This window comes from Cololabis saira, chromosome 6, assembly GCF_033807715.1.
Source record: "Cololabis saira isolate AMF1-May2022 chromosome 6, fColSai1.1, whole genome shotgun sequence".
In the NCBI taxonomy this organism is placed as follows: Eukaryota; Metazoa; Chordata; class Actinopteri; order Beloniformes; family Belonidae; genus Cololabis; species Cololabis saira.
The window spans coordinates 33,439,257-33,455,409 of record NC_084592.1 but is presented as its reverse complement, the minus strand read 5'-3'; the positions used below and the strand labels follow the sequence as shown (position 1 = coordinate 33,455,409).

The window sequence follows — 16,153 nt, the reverse complement described above, 5'->3', positions numbered from 1 at the left end:
TCGCCATGTGTTTCAATAAATTAGTATAATAGTAAAACATACAGTACATCTTTTTTATTACTCTTACTTCTCTTTTCTTTTTTTTTATGCTGATGAGGCTCCGAGACATGAGCAATATTTTTGTTTTCCTCGTGAGATTATTTTTTTCTTCTGCAGCTACAAATAGAGTTAATATTTTTTCCTCAACAAACTAGTTTTATCTGCAGATTGGGGTTATGTATGTATGTATTCTGTATCATCCGGAGCTGAGATAGTTCTGCCCTTCAATTAGAGACCTGTAATTGCGTTTTTTTTCGTCATCGGACGCCAGGCGATCAATAAAATATTCTTGGATACCTAAAATTAAACAAAACATACACAGGTAATATTTAATTGTGCAGACGTGCCTCGTAAGGAGAGGAGGTGGAGAGAGCTATATTACAGTGTTTAATCATACACTCCCTTATCTCCCTATTCCTCTATTCTTTCCTGCTTATCGCTCAAACAAATCATTATTTATAAATTAACATCAGCATTAATTTAAGATACCTTCATTATTTATGGAAGGCCACTGTCTAACATCATCAATCCAGCTATAATGATGCTGTAGAGCGTCAGGTTACAATAACAGCGCTGCGGTGGCAGATTGACACCTGCCACCGCAGCAATGGCGCCGCCGCAAGATGGCGGCGCACACAAACCGGTCGCCGGATTCGTCTATTGCTATATTGTACTGGTACATGTCCTTCCTGTAAAGTTAAGTGACTTCAACATTGAGTTATTGAAAGCAGATATGTAGTTTTTTGTAAAGCAGTGGTCTTTGAGGGGGATCCAGACTTAGTTGGATGGTGCAGGTTCATTTGGTTTCAGTTCATGATTGTTAATAAACTCTGCATCATCTGCTGTCCTCTTATGATCCCATTCATTTGATTTGTTTTTGGTGTTTCTGCAGGTTTTATATAACATTGTGGTTCTAAAAGCAGCACATCAGTGCAGCTGGTTTCAAAGAGTTAATTCTCAGAAACAAGAGTTAAAAGATCCTTAAATTAATTTAGAAAAAATATAGTAATTTACTGATGTGGAAAATAAGAAATGTACTCTTACTCTTACTTTTACTTAAAGTAAATTTAAAAGCATTTACTTTTGGATACTTAAGTACCTTTAAAAGCAAGTACTTTTCTACTCTTACTCGAGTAATATTTTGACTGAGCTACTTTTACTTGTAACAGAGTAAATTTTGGCCAGTAGTGTTTGTACTCTTACTCAAGTACTGGGGTCGAGTACTCTGTCCACCTCTGCTTACAGAGAAACAAACGAGAGACATGCCGTCATTTTTTTGTTTGTTTAATAATGTTTTTCAAATGCGACTCTTAGGGATTTACTCTAAAAAAGATGATCATTGTTGGGAGTGTGATGTGTGGTACTCCCGCTGTTTTATTGAACAACTTTTTGTGTGTGTGCCTTAAAAGTTATTTTCTCTACTTAATCAAAACGTCTCACGTACTTTAGTTTAAATAACAGTGATTATGTTACTAAAGCTCTCTTTTTATTCATGTCTTTTAGCTCTGTTCGCAGCAGCAGATGTAGGAATTTAGAGCCTTATCTGCAGTGTGCAAATTTTTCAATTGGTGTTTTAGCTTCACAAGATGTTAAAGACTGATGGGGAAGATTGATAATTCTCCTCTAGTGTGGGTTTGTGATGTCACAGTATGCTGCAAATATGAATACCTCAGTGAATGGCACGCTTTCAAATTTAAGTAGCCTAAACAAAGTAACAACTTTGTGTTATTTCAAAGGTTTTTAATTGGTAGTCAATACCTCAGCAATACCTTTAATGGCTATATACACTATACTCAATGTTTTCCATTTTATGTCCTCTTTACTTTACAGTATTCCTATGAGACAGAATTTGTACTGTACCGGCATTGCCAACAGTTACGACTTCCTCCAAAACCTTCTCTTTAGCCGAACCCTTCATGGCCTCTACAACAACATTGTAGGACGCTCCAGATGTTAGACCGATCAGTGTTGCGCTGTTGGAGGTGCCAGGAAGACGCATCTGCAAGAAGAAACAGAGCGTTGCTGAGCCGGGATTCTTCTTTTGTAAGTTTGTGTGTGTGTGTGTGTGTGTGTATCTGTGCACACCTGGAAGCTCTTTTCCTCCAGATGTGTAATGGGAGCACAGGACACCTCATACTCTGAAGTTTCAGGGATGGGTTGCCAGGAGATGGCTGTGATTGTCTGTGCTTCTTGGGGCAAATCTGTTTCGTTGTCAGGGAAACCAAATGCAAGACCTGGCAGAGGGCTGTCGCTCACCTACACGGCCAAACAATAAAGCAACAAAGCAAAATCATGCAAACCTTCATCTATATTTGAGAAAACAAACAAAAAAACATTAACCCCATATAATTCCAGGACAACATATGGAAATTCTTTAAAGCTTAGTAGCAAAATGAATTAATAAAACCAAATAAAGTGTTGTCAGCTTTACTAAAAACTTAATTTTAGCCACTCGCACCTTGACCAGGGGCACTCTGTTTCCATCAGGGCCTGCTACAGGAATATAAACCAGTGGTTCTCTCAGAGTGGGTCTCTGGCCTTCTGTGGGTCCGCTAAAGGGGCCATGAAGGCCGTTATTGGGGCCCAGGTTCTGATACTCCGTGTAGATGTGCTGACCCTGCTGGCCTGGTTGGCTCTGGCCACTCGTACCGGCCAAGTGGACATGGTTGGAGTCAAAACTTGACATGAACAAAGAAGAGGACAATGCAAATGAACAATACAATTGTGGGGTTTAAGACTTCACTTAAGATTAGGTAACAGTTTTAAAACATAGAAATCACATGCATTCGATTTTTAAATAGCTACATGATTGAGCTAATGCTTACGTTTTATCATTGAAGGACTCTGGAACATCCAGGATGTCGGGGCTGGGTCGATGGGGAATGGGAAGCTGCGGCAGCTCAGGCACAGTTGAATAATCTGTAGCTGGTTCTAATGACATGAGAGCGATAGATGCAAGCAAAAGAAAACAGACATTAGCCAGCTGCTTTATAAATAGGTGAAAAACGTTCAAATTGCTTTAACTGTTTTCAACTTGAAATGGCAGGGAACCTGTGGAGAGGCTGCTCTCTAATAATACAAATATCAAATACAGCAAGACATATATAAAGCAGATATATGGTTCAAAAATGTCTTTCAAATGTAAGAATGCAACAGACCAATAAGTCCAATAAGGCTGTGATCAAACTTGTTCAATTTTTGATTTGAATAAAGTAGAAGTTATAGATTTTCTTCATTCAATGACCCTCTGCTTCAGATGTTTCTCTGCTCCAACACACCCGTTTCAAATCAGTGATCACCTCGTCAGCTTGGCAGAGCTCTTTGAATGACCACTCAAATTGAGGGAGGTGTTCTGGAGCAGGGAAAGATCTAAAAATGCAGGGCAGGGGGTCCTGGAAACCAGGACTCAATAAAAAAGCACTGGTCTAGTTTAGATTTTTTTTTTTTAAGGGAAAACTTTTTAGCTTAGTTTTAGATCAGGGTTTATACAGCAATCCTTATGTTAAATTTAATACCAATTTAATACCTTTTTCACTACCTTCAGATTTTTTTTAAAAAACTGTCACAACATTAAGTGTTAATCACGGACCTTTTAACATTAATACAGATTTTGACCTATAGAACACTATACAGAACAGATTTATAGACTCATTGATGTTGACCAGATGTTTCACATTTATTTCACTTTGTGAATGACAATAAAATAGACTGCTTAAATTAATGTAAAAGGTAAAAAATAATACCAATTTAAAAAAAATAATACCTCTGACAGTGAATTTAACACTTTTAATGGCCTTAAATTTGGCAATTTTCATTTATCACTTTTTAATACTTTTTAAAACCCCGCGGAAACCCTGTAGATGTTTAGATGAAAGCATGAGAGGGATGCAGTTTGTAAAAAGAAGTAATGCTCAACTATGCCTCCAATATTTGTAATATTTTAATACTTACTAACCTCCGATACAAGAAAAAAACATCTATTAGGTGGTTGCAACTTACGTGTTCTAGCTCTGCCCACTAGAGGCGTGCTCCTCAAAGTATTCTGCAGGGCTACAATCTTAATGACATACTCTGTTCCTGGTTTCAGACCTAAGATCAAACAAAAGCACATAATAAAAGAGTTAAGAACATCTGTATTGGCCATCTGTGTGTGTACGATAACACTTGTGGACACCCACCGTTGATGGTGGCGTAGCTCTGGCCTGCGTGGGGTCTGGGAATGACTTCCCGAGGTAAACCCCCAGCCTCCTCATAGGTGACGTAGTAGCCGGTCACCCTGGGACTGCGGGAGAGGTCCCACATGAAGGAAATGCTGCTGGGATTCAGGGAGGTGAAGCGGATGTTGCTGGGTGGGACCACCAGTGGCTGGGCTAGAAGAAAAACATATGAATCATAACAGTCATTATTCAGGAAAACAAACTAAATTTGGGACATTTTGAACCTGCTGTTTGGATAAACCCAAGAGATTCAATTCATCTCAAATTATACTGGAATTACTATAAAAGCAACTGCTAGTTACTAGTTGGGATCCACTTAGTGGTACAGAACAATGTAAAATCATACACCACACATTTTCTTGCATTTTCATTGTCTAAAGTTGAAAAGGGCACCAAAATAATTGATCAGTCCTGTCCCAAAACCAGTGGGACTGTATGCTTAAAATGGTGGAAAAAAAAACCCTTCACACTGTAGCTTAGCTGATAAAGGGTCTTCACTTCTATGCAAAAAGCTGAAAAACACAACTAACTAATGCAAATAAAGCTAGGAGTCGAGATGTATTGTTTTTAAAACAGCAATGGCAGTGCAAAGCAATTATCACTGGAAATAACAGGAGCAGCAAAACCTCCTTGGATCATTGGAGAAGAGATGCAGGAATACAATTAAGAGGATTTGGAGCGAGTACAAAAAAATAATTAAAACAAAGCAGCTGGAGTGGCACAAAAATAAATATTTATAAGAGGTTGTGGTTTGATTATCTGAATAGTGACCTTAGCATGCCCTCAGACAGAACTAATTAGATTGAGTTTTATCTCCCAATTCGCCTTTGCAAAAAATGTATTTATGTAAAGGACGGTCACCTTTAAGAGCCTTCAGGCACCTCTGTTGTGTGTAAGTAAAAAAGATAAGCCTTTATGAGTCTCTCAGTGGAGAAATTCCTCAGTAACTGAAGATGTCGGACATTAAAATGCAAAAAGATTGCTGACATTTTGTATTTTTTTAAGTGGACCCAGGCAGACCTGAACACAACGTATTCAGCAAGAACATGTTATCTCTGTAACGGTGACACATGAATAGGCAAATACCGTATTGGCCCGAATATAAGACGGGGTTTTTTGCATTGAAATAAGACTGAAAAAGTGGGCGTCGTCTTACATTCGGGGTCTAGACGTTATACCCATTCACAACGCTAGATGGCGCCAGATATCTTTAAAGCAAATGCCGAACTTAACTCCCCAGGCCAAAGCGAACCCGTCACGAAGAAGAAAAATAAAAATAGCAGTAGCATGAAGAAGAAAAATAAAAAATAGCGGTAAGAAAGAAAAGAGAAGAAAATAAGAGAAGAGATAACAGAAAATGGAGAAACGTAGCGACAATTTGGAGAAAAGTGGGTGGAAGATCGGCAGGTGAACCGGCAGCTGAGGAGAAGTTATGATGCAAACTTCAAGATGATGATTTCAATGAGGCAAAATAACATGCTTTTTCTCTCGAATATGTTGTTATAATCATTTGTTTCAGATGTACTGTAATTATTTTCTGTATAAAAATTTAATTTGGTGTTCAAAAAGTCTTTTTTCAAACTTGAGTCTTGAAAAAGACGGGGTCGTCTTATAATCAGGGTCGTCTTATATTCGGGCCAATACGGTAAGATGCAATTCTTGACTGCAATGAAGGAACAAAGGCTGTTGGTTACCTGTGGTAGCAGTGAGTGTGAAAGGTACGCTGCGTCCGTTGCCTTTCAGTGTGTAGACGTTGATCTTATACGTGGTGCCAGACTCTAGACCTTATTTGGATGAAGAAAAGACAGAAAGTTACATGAATTGTGTGTCTGTGCAGGTGTTTGTGTATAGAAAGAGAATGTGGTGACAAGTATACTACATATGTTTATGTTTCATTCTAAGAGCCTGAGCTTTCACTTTGACGTAGCTGACTTGCGTACCTGTAATAGAGTACGAACGAGAGTCTGGGCCGATCGTCTTTTGAATGGGATTATAGCTTGAAAAGGAGGTCGTGGGCGTGGCTTCGATCAGGAACCCAGAGATGGTTTCCGTCTTGGACCGCCAGGTCAGAGTGATGGAGGAGTCGTTGACATCAGAGATACGAACACGCCGAGGTGGGCTGATACCTTCAAGGTGATAAAAAACAAGAGATGTATTGGAACAAAGAAAGTCCTACACCAAAAGTCTCAAAGATTGCTAGTTATAGACACCCACTCTCCAGGGTGGTGACTTCTCCTTGGACTGGCCTGCTGGTCAAAGAGTTCTTCAAAGCATAAACATTGACTTGATATGTTGTTGCAATCTGATGGAAGGAAAGAAAAACAAAAGAAAACTGTCAAAGACGAAGCAGTACTGAGGTTGAACATCCCAAATGCAGCCTGGTATCCACAGGTGGGAAATGTGCTAACATATTCATTTTCATCTCGACCTACAAGTTTGTAGGCCTCCGTCTGTGTGTTTGTGTGTAAGTTGCAAGGGCACTAAAGTGGAAACTTTCCAGTGAACTACTATTTTTAAATTACTTTCAAAAATAAATACAAATACTTCACAGTAGGGCTGGGCGATATGGACCAAAAGTCATATCTCGATATTTTCTAGCTGAATGGCGATACTCGATATATATCTCGATATTTTTTCTGTGCCTTAATTGGGGTTTCCCCCAAAGCATTATAGCATAGCATCTCTGTTAGCTTCATTTTTTTCTGAGGCAAACCCTTAAAAAAACAGTCAGTTTTAAGACAAAGCCTCGTGCCAAATATCACACAGGTTCCTTTATTAACAGAGGTCTGCACAATATCAAAATGTATAAAACAAATGAAATAAAAATAAACTGCCTGCATATATAGAATAAAAATGCTTCTTGAATAAAATAAAACAAATATCCCTTTCCTGCATAACAATTAAATTAAAATACACTGTACAATTAATACAATGTAGACAGTAACAGGCAGACTTTTCAACTGAGGTTGATAGTTGTGCAAATAACAAAACATTTGTGCAAATCTCAAATAAAACATTCAAGTCAATTTGTCACAAAATAAGCTATATCAAAATCATTAAAAAAAAAAATTAAAAAAAAAAAATTAAATTTTTTATTTATTTATTTATTTTTTTAAATCGATATAAACGATATTTTCTCGTACCATATCGCGTTTGAAAATATATCGACATATATATTAAAATCTCGATATATCGCCCAGCCCTACTTCACAGAATAAGAACCTAATTCACCTATGAACATGTCACTTTTTTTTTAAAATGATGAGTGATTTCATGCTCACCATGAGTCCAGAGATGTGAGTCTGCGTGGTGTCTGGGGCCAGGTTAATCTCTTTGGTGGGCCCACTCTTGTTCTTGGGGTTCACCACCACACGGTAACCAGTGAGGCCTGGAAGCCCAGATAGGGTGTTTTCCTGACCCGGCACAGCCCAGCGTATGGTGAAAGATGTGGAACCAACCTGGGAGAACTCAAGGTTTGCTGGAGGAGAGATGGCTGCAGGGAAGCAAAACATTTGGGAAAAAGAAAAGAAAAGATTATTGGAAAATGGGGGAGGGGCTACTAAAAGGTTTACAGCAGATGGAGCTTTAAAGTGGTTGCTGTTGTCTGATGGGTGGAAAGAACAGAAAAGAATGTAATCTCTGCCAGTTGTATTAAAGGGGACCTATTATGAAAAACACGTTTTCTCTTGCTTTAACATATATAAAGTGGTTCAACGCGAGCGACAGGAAGAAAATAGAAGCAGGGCGTCCGACAAATGTTCAGCTCAAAACGGCGCGCCGCGTCGCACTGCGTCGCTCGCGGCCAGTTAGGACAGTCCAATAGAAAAAAAGCAATGGAATTGATTTTGTCGCTGACGCTCGCTCACATTTATTTATTCACATTTATCACATTATACAGTTATGACACGGTGTTAAGACACGGTAACTCCGCCGGCCGGAGCTTCCGCCATTTTTTCATAGCGGTGTATCGCGTCATTCAGGCAGCCAATCAGCACAGAGCCTCATTATCATAGCCCCGCCCACTCAGAATCCTGCATAGATAATGAGGTTAGAGAATGGGATGATAAAGACATGGTTTAGAGGCTGAATTTCTAATTTATTTAGCAAAAATAATCAAAAGCTTGTTTTTAAGACATTCAAGGCCTGTTTAAAATAGGTTTTAGATGCCATAATAGATCCCCTTTAAATATTATTACGATTTATAAATAAAAGTATAAAAAATGATTAATAAAAAGAAAATAGTTGATACTTTAAAATCAACACCCATCCGCAAAGCTTCCATACCTGTAGCTTGCGTCCCGACCAGTGGTGTGCTGGCTGTGTGATCGTGCATAGCAATGACTTTCACTGTGTATTCAGTGCCGGGCTGGAGTCCATAAATAATAGCAGACTCGGCATCCTCACTGGGAGCGGGATACAGCTCTCTTTCCCCCTCCTCTGAGCTGGAATACAAGACCCGGTAAGACGTCACAAATCCCTCGGGGCTGTCCCAAGTGATTCGCAGGGAAGTTGAGTCGATGTCTGAAAAGGACAGGTCCTTGGGACGGTCTACATCTAGAGAGGGGAGAGAAATGGGAAAGATATTATATGAAGTCAGTTCAGGTAAGTTCATCAAACTTTCTAAATGTATCCGTATAAATATCAAACCCTTACGTGTTACAGCGTTCACCACCTGTGGTGTACTCTCGCCATCTTGTCCCAGAGCATAAACACTCAAAACATATTCTGCTGTCGGCATCAGCCCTGAGAAGGTTATCTCTGTCTGATCTAAAGAAGAGGGGAAAGACAGTTTTGCTTAAGGTTAACTTAATAGGCTTAAAAGCTTCCACATACACAAATCTGCGGTGGCAAGAAAAAGCATGCAGACCCCAAAGAAGCAAGTGGTTTTGATAATTAAATCAGTCCAGTTCAACTGAATTGAATTTAGTTCAAGCCAATAATACTGTATTAATACCCGAGGGGAAATTACATAAGTGTAATATAATATAACAAATTTGCCATGTGATGTGATTTTCATCTAAGTCGCAATAACAGACAAACACAATGTACTTCAGCTGAAAACATTCACACTCACAGTACTGGCGGAGAAAGTAAGTTAGCTTTTGGAGTTAGAAGCTGGTCAAAACTTTTTGGTTAATGACAATCAAACACTTCCAGTAGCTTTGGATCAGACCTGCACAAGGGGAATTTTTAACATTTATGCCATATTTGGAGTGATTGGCTGTCGTGTGCTCATTCCACAGCATATCTGCTTAATTATTAGGGATGGGCGGTATGGACTAAAAAATGTATCACCATAATTTCTGGCATTTATCCCGATAACGATTAAAATGACGATAGAAAAAATACCAATTCAACTGCCCTTTTGTAACTATAAATCTATCACCACATTCAGTCTGGAGTCCCCAAAACACTGCTCTAAAAGAATACTAAATACTACTAAACTACACCAATTAAATTAACACCTCATCAATGGGAATCTTCCTTCCTTCCTTCCTTCCTTCCTTCCTTCCTTCCTTCCTTCCTTCCTTCCTTCCTTCCTTCCTTCCTTCCTTCCTTCCTTCCTTCCTTCCTTCCTTCCTTCCTTCCTTCCTTCCTTCCTTCCTTCCTTCCTTCCTTCCTTCCTTCCTTCCTTCCTTCCTTCCTTCCTTCCTTCCTTCCTTCCTTCCTTCCTTCCTTCCTTCCTTCCTTCCTTCCTTCCTTCCTTCCTTCCTTCCTTCCTTCCTTCCTTCCTTCCTTCCTTCCTTCCTTCCTTCCTTCCTTCCTTCCTTCCTTCCTTCCTTCCTTCCTTCCTTCCTTCCTTCCTTCCTTCCTTCCTTCCTTCGATTTAACGCAGAACCATAAATCAGCTTTACACAAAAACGTCATCAACGGGAATTTCTCGTTTTTACTGCGAGATGACAAATTCTTACCGTGCAGAATTTTTTTGGCGGTATATCGTGTACGGTAAAATATCGCCCATCCCTATTAATTATGGTCCATGCTCCTACTTGGTGACTTCAAAAAAGTTATATTTTTATTTATTTTCCTGAAGCCAATCTATAGCCGTCCAGGCTCTGAAGCAGTGACACAAGCGCAACTCATAGTGTTCGCTCCGCCGTACTTATATTTGCAAGCTGTTCCCTTTTCTTTTGAATCATGCATGTGCCGAGTATGCTTTTCCAACAATTACACTTTTATTTTATTGCTCCACACACGTTTCCCCAGTATTTACAGCTTTAGCACACTTCAGGCATGCAGCATGTTTTCTTTAAACAAGGGAGCAGCAGCTTCCTCTGAACCTCTGCCACAGACAGCCTGCTTGTTCTGGGATTTACATGTAGTAGATGCCAATTTTTTGTGATGTGTTTAAGCTTTTAAACTATTACTCCTGGGTTTTTCCTTACCTCAGTGTGTCTGCATTGTGATGATTGTCATAACAACCCATCTTAAAATGTTTCCGTTTCTTATATCAAGGTAACTCTAAACTCATTCCACTAGATCAGGGGTCGCCCTAGTGGCTCCCTGGAGCTTTGTCAAAAATGTTTCACCTTTTTTTCCTTTTTTTCCCCTTTTTCTTCTTTTTTTCCTCTTTCTTTTCTCTTTTTTTCCTTCTTTTCTTGGTTTTTTTTTGCTTTTTTCTTATTTTTTTCCCTTTTTTCTTCTTTTTTTCTTCCTTTTTTTCCTCTTTCTTTGTCTTTATTTTCTCTTTTTTTCTTTCTTTTCTTGTTTTTTTTTTCTTTTTTCTTCTTTCTTTCCTTTTTTTCCTCTTTTTTTTCTTCCTTTTTCCTTTCCTTTTTAATCTCGACATTTCGGCTTTTTTCTCGACATTTCGACTTTTTTCTCAACATTTTGACTTTTTTCTCAACATTTGAACTTTTTTCTCGAGATTGTACTTCAACATTAATCTCAACATTTTGACTTTTTTTCTCTAAATATTGACTTTTTTCTCCACATTTTGACTTTTTTTTTCGACATTTCTCCTTTCACCATTTGTTTTCATTCTAAGGTTTATACAAGACCTTTCATTTTTTGCGGCTCCAGACATATTCGTTTTTTGTGTTTTTGGTCCAATATAGCTCTTTCAACATTTTGGGTTGCCGACCCCTGCACTAGATGGACTAGTTTATACCTTTATATACTTTTTTCCCCAGCACTGAGTGTTTTATATGGGTGTTCAATAAAAGACACTAAAAATAATTATTATTTGTGTGGTATGACAAGCTCAAGCATATTGTGTCTGTTATTGACTTAGATGAACATGGGATTACATTTTATAAAAATTGATGGAGAACACTATTAAATTCCCAAGATTCCCCCATTCCTTCCTCTTGCCAGCGTATATAGTGTGAATGTGAACACCATACCTGGAGCCACCACCTCTGTGAAAGTGGGACCTTGTCCATTTCTGGGTACCCCCGTCACCTTGTAGCCCATGATGGGGCCCTGGGCTGGGCTCCACCTCACTGTCACGCTGTTGTCCTTCACTTCAGTCACTGCCATTTCAGAGGGAGTGTCCACACCTTGGGAAGCAGAAAGCAAAGTTGAGGACACAAAGACTGGAACATTCACAGAGACATGCGGCATGTGTGTGTGTATGTACCCGTCTTGTGTGTGACATAGATGGGAATGCTGGAGGCGGGGCTGTCTCCTCTGCCGGTCACAGCGTAGACGGTGATGGTGTAATCGGTGCCGGGCTTCAAGTTACTGATCGTAGCCGTGGACTGAGAACCGGGCACGGTGAACTCCTTAGGATTGCTGTGGCCCCCTGGGTGAACAGGCGCAGTATGGCAGATAAAGTCAAACACCAAAACTTACTTTGAATAAACGCGGAGTAAAATGCGGCTTGGTAAAGACCAAAATAAGACTTTCCAATCGCAACTACAAAATTTACACTGTAAAGAAATGAAAGATTACGCTGCAAAAACTCTTTAAGTAAGAAAACACTTGTTTGAAGGAAATTAGACAATTTTGCTAGTTTTAAGAATTCTAGTCAAGAAACACTCTTTGTCTTTGTTTGAAATAAAGACTATTTTGACAAAATGTATGTTATTTTATGCTTATTTCAGGATGTGGGCAACACAGTGGCTAAGTGGTTAGCACTGTTGCCTCATTACAAGAAGGTTCCTGGTTCGACTCCCAGGCCCAGTGGGAGTTATTCTGTTTGCATGTTCTACGGGGAGAAACCCGTGCTTGCGTGGCTTGTCTCTGGTCCTCTGTCCTCCCACAGTCCAAAAACACGTAAGATGAGGTTGATTGACAATTCTAAATTGCCCGTAAGGGTGTGTGCGTGTAAATGGTTTTGTCTCTCCCCATACTTGTGGGGTTACGTCAGGGAGGGCATCTGGTGTAAAATATTATCCGCCATGGTGACTTCTCTGCTCAGAGGGATTAAGCTTTTTTTTATTTTATTTTTTTTATTTATTTATTTTTTGCACAGTGATAACACAATAATTTTTTTTAATCATACAAGGACAAATAATTTGTGCAGGAAAGGAAAAGAAGCCCGAAGGGCTTATAAAAAATCCTCCCCTCAATACAAAATCACCAAAACAAATCAGTCAATAGCAAAAGAATAGAAAGGAAAAAAGAAAAGGTAAAAGAAACAAAGAAAAATACAATAAGTACAAAAACAAAAATATCCATGAAATGGCAATTTCATTTCAGTAAGAATAGCCTGTTAATTTTGTCTAAATAAAAGATACCCCACCAAGCTGGTCCTAAACATTTTTAAGGATGACGCTAACTTAAGAGATCTATCTAAACAGCTTAAATATTGGATCTGTTAGTCGGGCTGTTTTGGCAGCGTAAACCCCCAATTTACTTTAATCCATCCAGTGTATAATCTACTTAATTTTACCTGACTCTCCATGAGTGATCCTGTAGTAGCGCACAGTGACTGGCGGGGCGGCCCAGCGGACAGTGATCCTCGTGGGGGTTGACTCCAGGACTTCCAGGTCAGTGGGAGAATCAGAAACTGGAAAAAGAGCAAAAACCCAAAGACAAAAAAAATAAACACTTGCACAACATTTTTGTGAAAACAGGATGAGTAAATGAATTAAATTACTCCGTTCTGCAACCGTACTTGTTTTCTGTTTGCCAGTGAGCGCCATGCTCTCCTCTCGGCCGCTCACTGCGTAGATGCTGACCAAGTACTCCGTGTCTGAAGCGAGTCCCGTCAGAGTGAAGTGGTTCCTGGACGGGGGCAGCCTCTCATCCTTGGCCCTCCCACCGCTGATCATTTGGTAGCGGATGCGGTAACCGGTGATTTTGCTCTGAGGAGCCAGCCAGTGGACGGTGAAGGAGTTTGTGAGGATTTCGGAGAAACGAAGGCCAACTGGAGAATCCAGAGCTTTGTAGATAGAAAAAGATGGATAAAAGTCAGGGGGTGGGGGGGAAGACAAAATCTCTTGTTGGAAAACTGAAAACAATTCTTCAATGAAGTTTCAAATCACCTGTTTTCCTGGTGCCAACCAGAGGTGAGCTCTCCCTTTGCTCATATACACACACCACACTCACTAGATACTCTGTGTTAGGCAGCAAATCTGAAGAAAGGAAAGAGAGCAACAATAAAAACTGCACACTCTGCTTGTCTGCATACCCTGCTGTGCAACATTTCTGCTTGTAAAACTTACGTCTGAGCACCACGCGGTTGTTCCCACCTCCTACGCTGGTTTCTGTTATTTCATCTTCATCATCAATGGGGTGATACCTGAAAAATACAGAGAACAGCAACGAAAATCGGCGTGCATTCACAACAGCACCTGAATTCATTTTTCATTAAATGTTCTCAAAGATAAAGATTGTGCGTTCTCTCATACCTAACAAGGAAGCTGTTAATGTCAGCAGTGTTTGGGACCCGAGGAGAGGCCCAGGTGACCTCCATAGTGTCCGGCCCAACCTCACCAAAGCTCAAGCCCGTGGGAGCTGGTACAGCTATTCAAGAAGAGAGTTCAGGCCATTACATCAACAGGATTTGCTACTACGGTATTTACAAAAAGGTGGGCGGGAAATGTTAATAATTTTATAAAGGGGGTAATGAGGCAAGAGGAGAAAAACAAGAACATATTAGTGAGGCACTGAGATGATAATCTATTACGTAGACAACTCTGTGAGTCTGAAACTTTACAACATCTTAAAGTGAAGGAACAAGCAGTGTTTTCACTGGGGGGCAAAGTGAAGCTTGGTATAATAAAACCACTCAACCCAAACCAGATGCTGCACGCGTGCATGTAAACACAAAGGCTTATTAAACTGACAACACCAGCATGCAAAGCAATTACATCAGCGATTTAAAGCTTTTTGTTGTTGTTTGAAGAGAAACCGATTACATATGGAAAACTGAAACCGTTCAGATGATTGTAGGCCAATATACAACATCCATGGCCAGGAGTTTATCTAAAGTGCTGGTCTAACACATTACAGATACGGATTTAAGATAAAGTTTAATAATAATAGTAATCTTAATGACTCTTAAGAGTGAGTAAGGAAGAGAATCAATATTTCCTGATTTCTTTGTGTCTGGTGCCTAGGGTTGCCACCCGTCCCGTAAAATACGGAATTGTCCTTTATTTGAGAAAAAAATGTTGCGTCCCGTATTGAACTAATACGGGACGCAATTTGTCCCATATTTTCATTAATTTTTACACCATATTCTAGTTGAATTATTTAAATAAATTAACTTTTACACCATATTCTAGTTGAATTATTTAAATAAATTAACTTTTACACCATATTCTAGTTGAATTATTGAAATAAATTAAGTTTTACACCATATTCTAGTTGAATTATTGAAATAAATTAACTTTTACACCATATTCTAGTTGAATTATTGAAATAAATTAACTTTTACACCATATTCTAGTTGAATTATTGAAATAAATTAACTTTTACACCATATTCTTCACCTGTAGCTATATTATACATCTGGGCTGATGTGGACATACATAGCATAGGAGGCTATTTCAGTTGCTATATGGTTGGCTGTCTCTACAGTCATGAAAGTGCAATGCTATTAAAGCACTTTAAATCAAAGCATTTTGTTTTTCATATAAAATAAACACATTTTTATTCAGTTTAGAAGTTTTAGGGCTTTTTTTTTTGGCTCCTGCGCTGCTGAAATCAGGGCGTCCCTTATTTCTATTTCTGAAAAGTGGCAACCCTACTGGTGCCATCTGAAAGTTTATAAGTTAAAATACCATGGACTGGCCCTGAGCATGAGACTCACACAGTTCAACAAATTCACACGCTCTCGCGCCACATAGTAATTCCAACAGCACGTCTTACAAACGGGTCACGGTAAGCTACAGCGCTCTCAGCTCTGAGCAGCTGTCTGTAGTTACCAGCCTAACAGCCAATCAGAAAATAGACTTTTCTGTTGCCAGGTAAAGTCTGAGTCTCAGCTAAGTTACAACACGTGCATTTATTGTTATCGAGGTAAAACTGCCCAATTTATCATATTGGTTTGAGGTCATATTGCCCAGCCCTGCCATGGACATTACAGAGTAGTTACTTGTGAGATAAAAGGGATATTCATAGGCTGACTTAAGCAAAATGTGCTGATACATCTGGGAAGGGTTCAGCGTCTGAAGATCTCTTTTTAATACATTTTTTGAACCATTTTGGGTACAAAAAGCAAAGCTTTAGGTGTTTATAGGATTTTGTGTAGGCCAGGGGTCGGCAACCCGCGGCTCTAGAGCCGCATGCGGCTCTTTAGCGCCGCCCTAGTGGATCCTGGAGCTTTTTCAAAAATGTTTGACCTTTTTTTTTTCTCCCTTTTTTTCTTCATTTTTTCTTTTTTTTCTTCTTTTTTTCCTTTTTTCTTCTTTTTTTCCTTTATTTCTCTTTTTTTCTTTCTTCTTTTCTTTCTTCTTTTTAATCTCGACATTTCGACTTTTTAACTTTTTTCTTGAAATTTT

The 16,153-nt window shown here is 39.2% G+C and overlaps 1 protein-coding gene across 2 annotated transcripts in view; it reads right to left on the bottom strand.

Moving 5' to 3' along the window:
* fn1a (fibronectin 1a) overlaps nt 1-16,153 on the bottom strand; it is a 55,881-nt gene that overhangs the window by 4,750 nt on the left and 34,978 nt on the right. For both annotated transcript variants that reach the window (XM_061723986.1, XM_061723987.1), the window contains exons 26-44: nt 14,057-14,171; nt 13,871-13,947; nt 13,691-13,780; nt 13,321-13,587; nt 13,096-13,212; nt 11,839-12,003; nt 11,603-11,758; nt 8,910-9,023; nt 8,541-8,810; nt 7,538-7,749; nt 6,471-6,558; nt 6,197-6,382; nt 5,951-6,040; nt 4,218-4,409; nt 4,039-4,128; nt 2,865-2,970; nt 2,498-2,717; nt 2,125-2,295; nt 1,900-2,038 (exon numbers count right to left, since the gene is read on the bottom strand). In XM_061723986.1, coding sequence (XP_061579970.1) covers nt 1,900-2,038; nt 2,125-2,295; nt 2,498-2,717; nt 2,865-2,970; nt 4,039-4,128; nt 4,218-4,409; nt 5,951-6,040; nt 6,197-6,382; nt 6,471-6,558; nt 7,538-7,749; nt 8,541-8,810; nt 8,910-9,023; nt 11,603-11,758; nt 11,839-12,003; nt 13,096-13,212; nt 13,321-13,587; nt 13,691-13,780; nt 13,871-13,947; nt 14,057-14,171 — 2,865 coding nt within the window. The remainder of the gene's footprint in view (nt 1-1,899; nt 2,039-2,124; nt 2,296-2,497; nt 2,718-2,864; nt 2,971-4,038; nt 4,129-4,217; nt 4,410-5,950; nt 6,041-6,196; nt 6,383-6,470; nt 6,559-7,537; nt 7,750-8,540; nt 8,811-8,909; nt 9,024-11,602; nt 11,759-11,838; nt 12,004-13,095; nt 13,213-13,320; nt 13,588-13,690; nt 13,781-13,870; nt 13,948-14,056; nt 14,172-16,153) is intronic.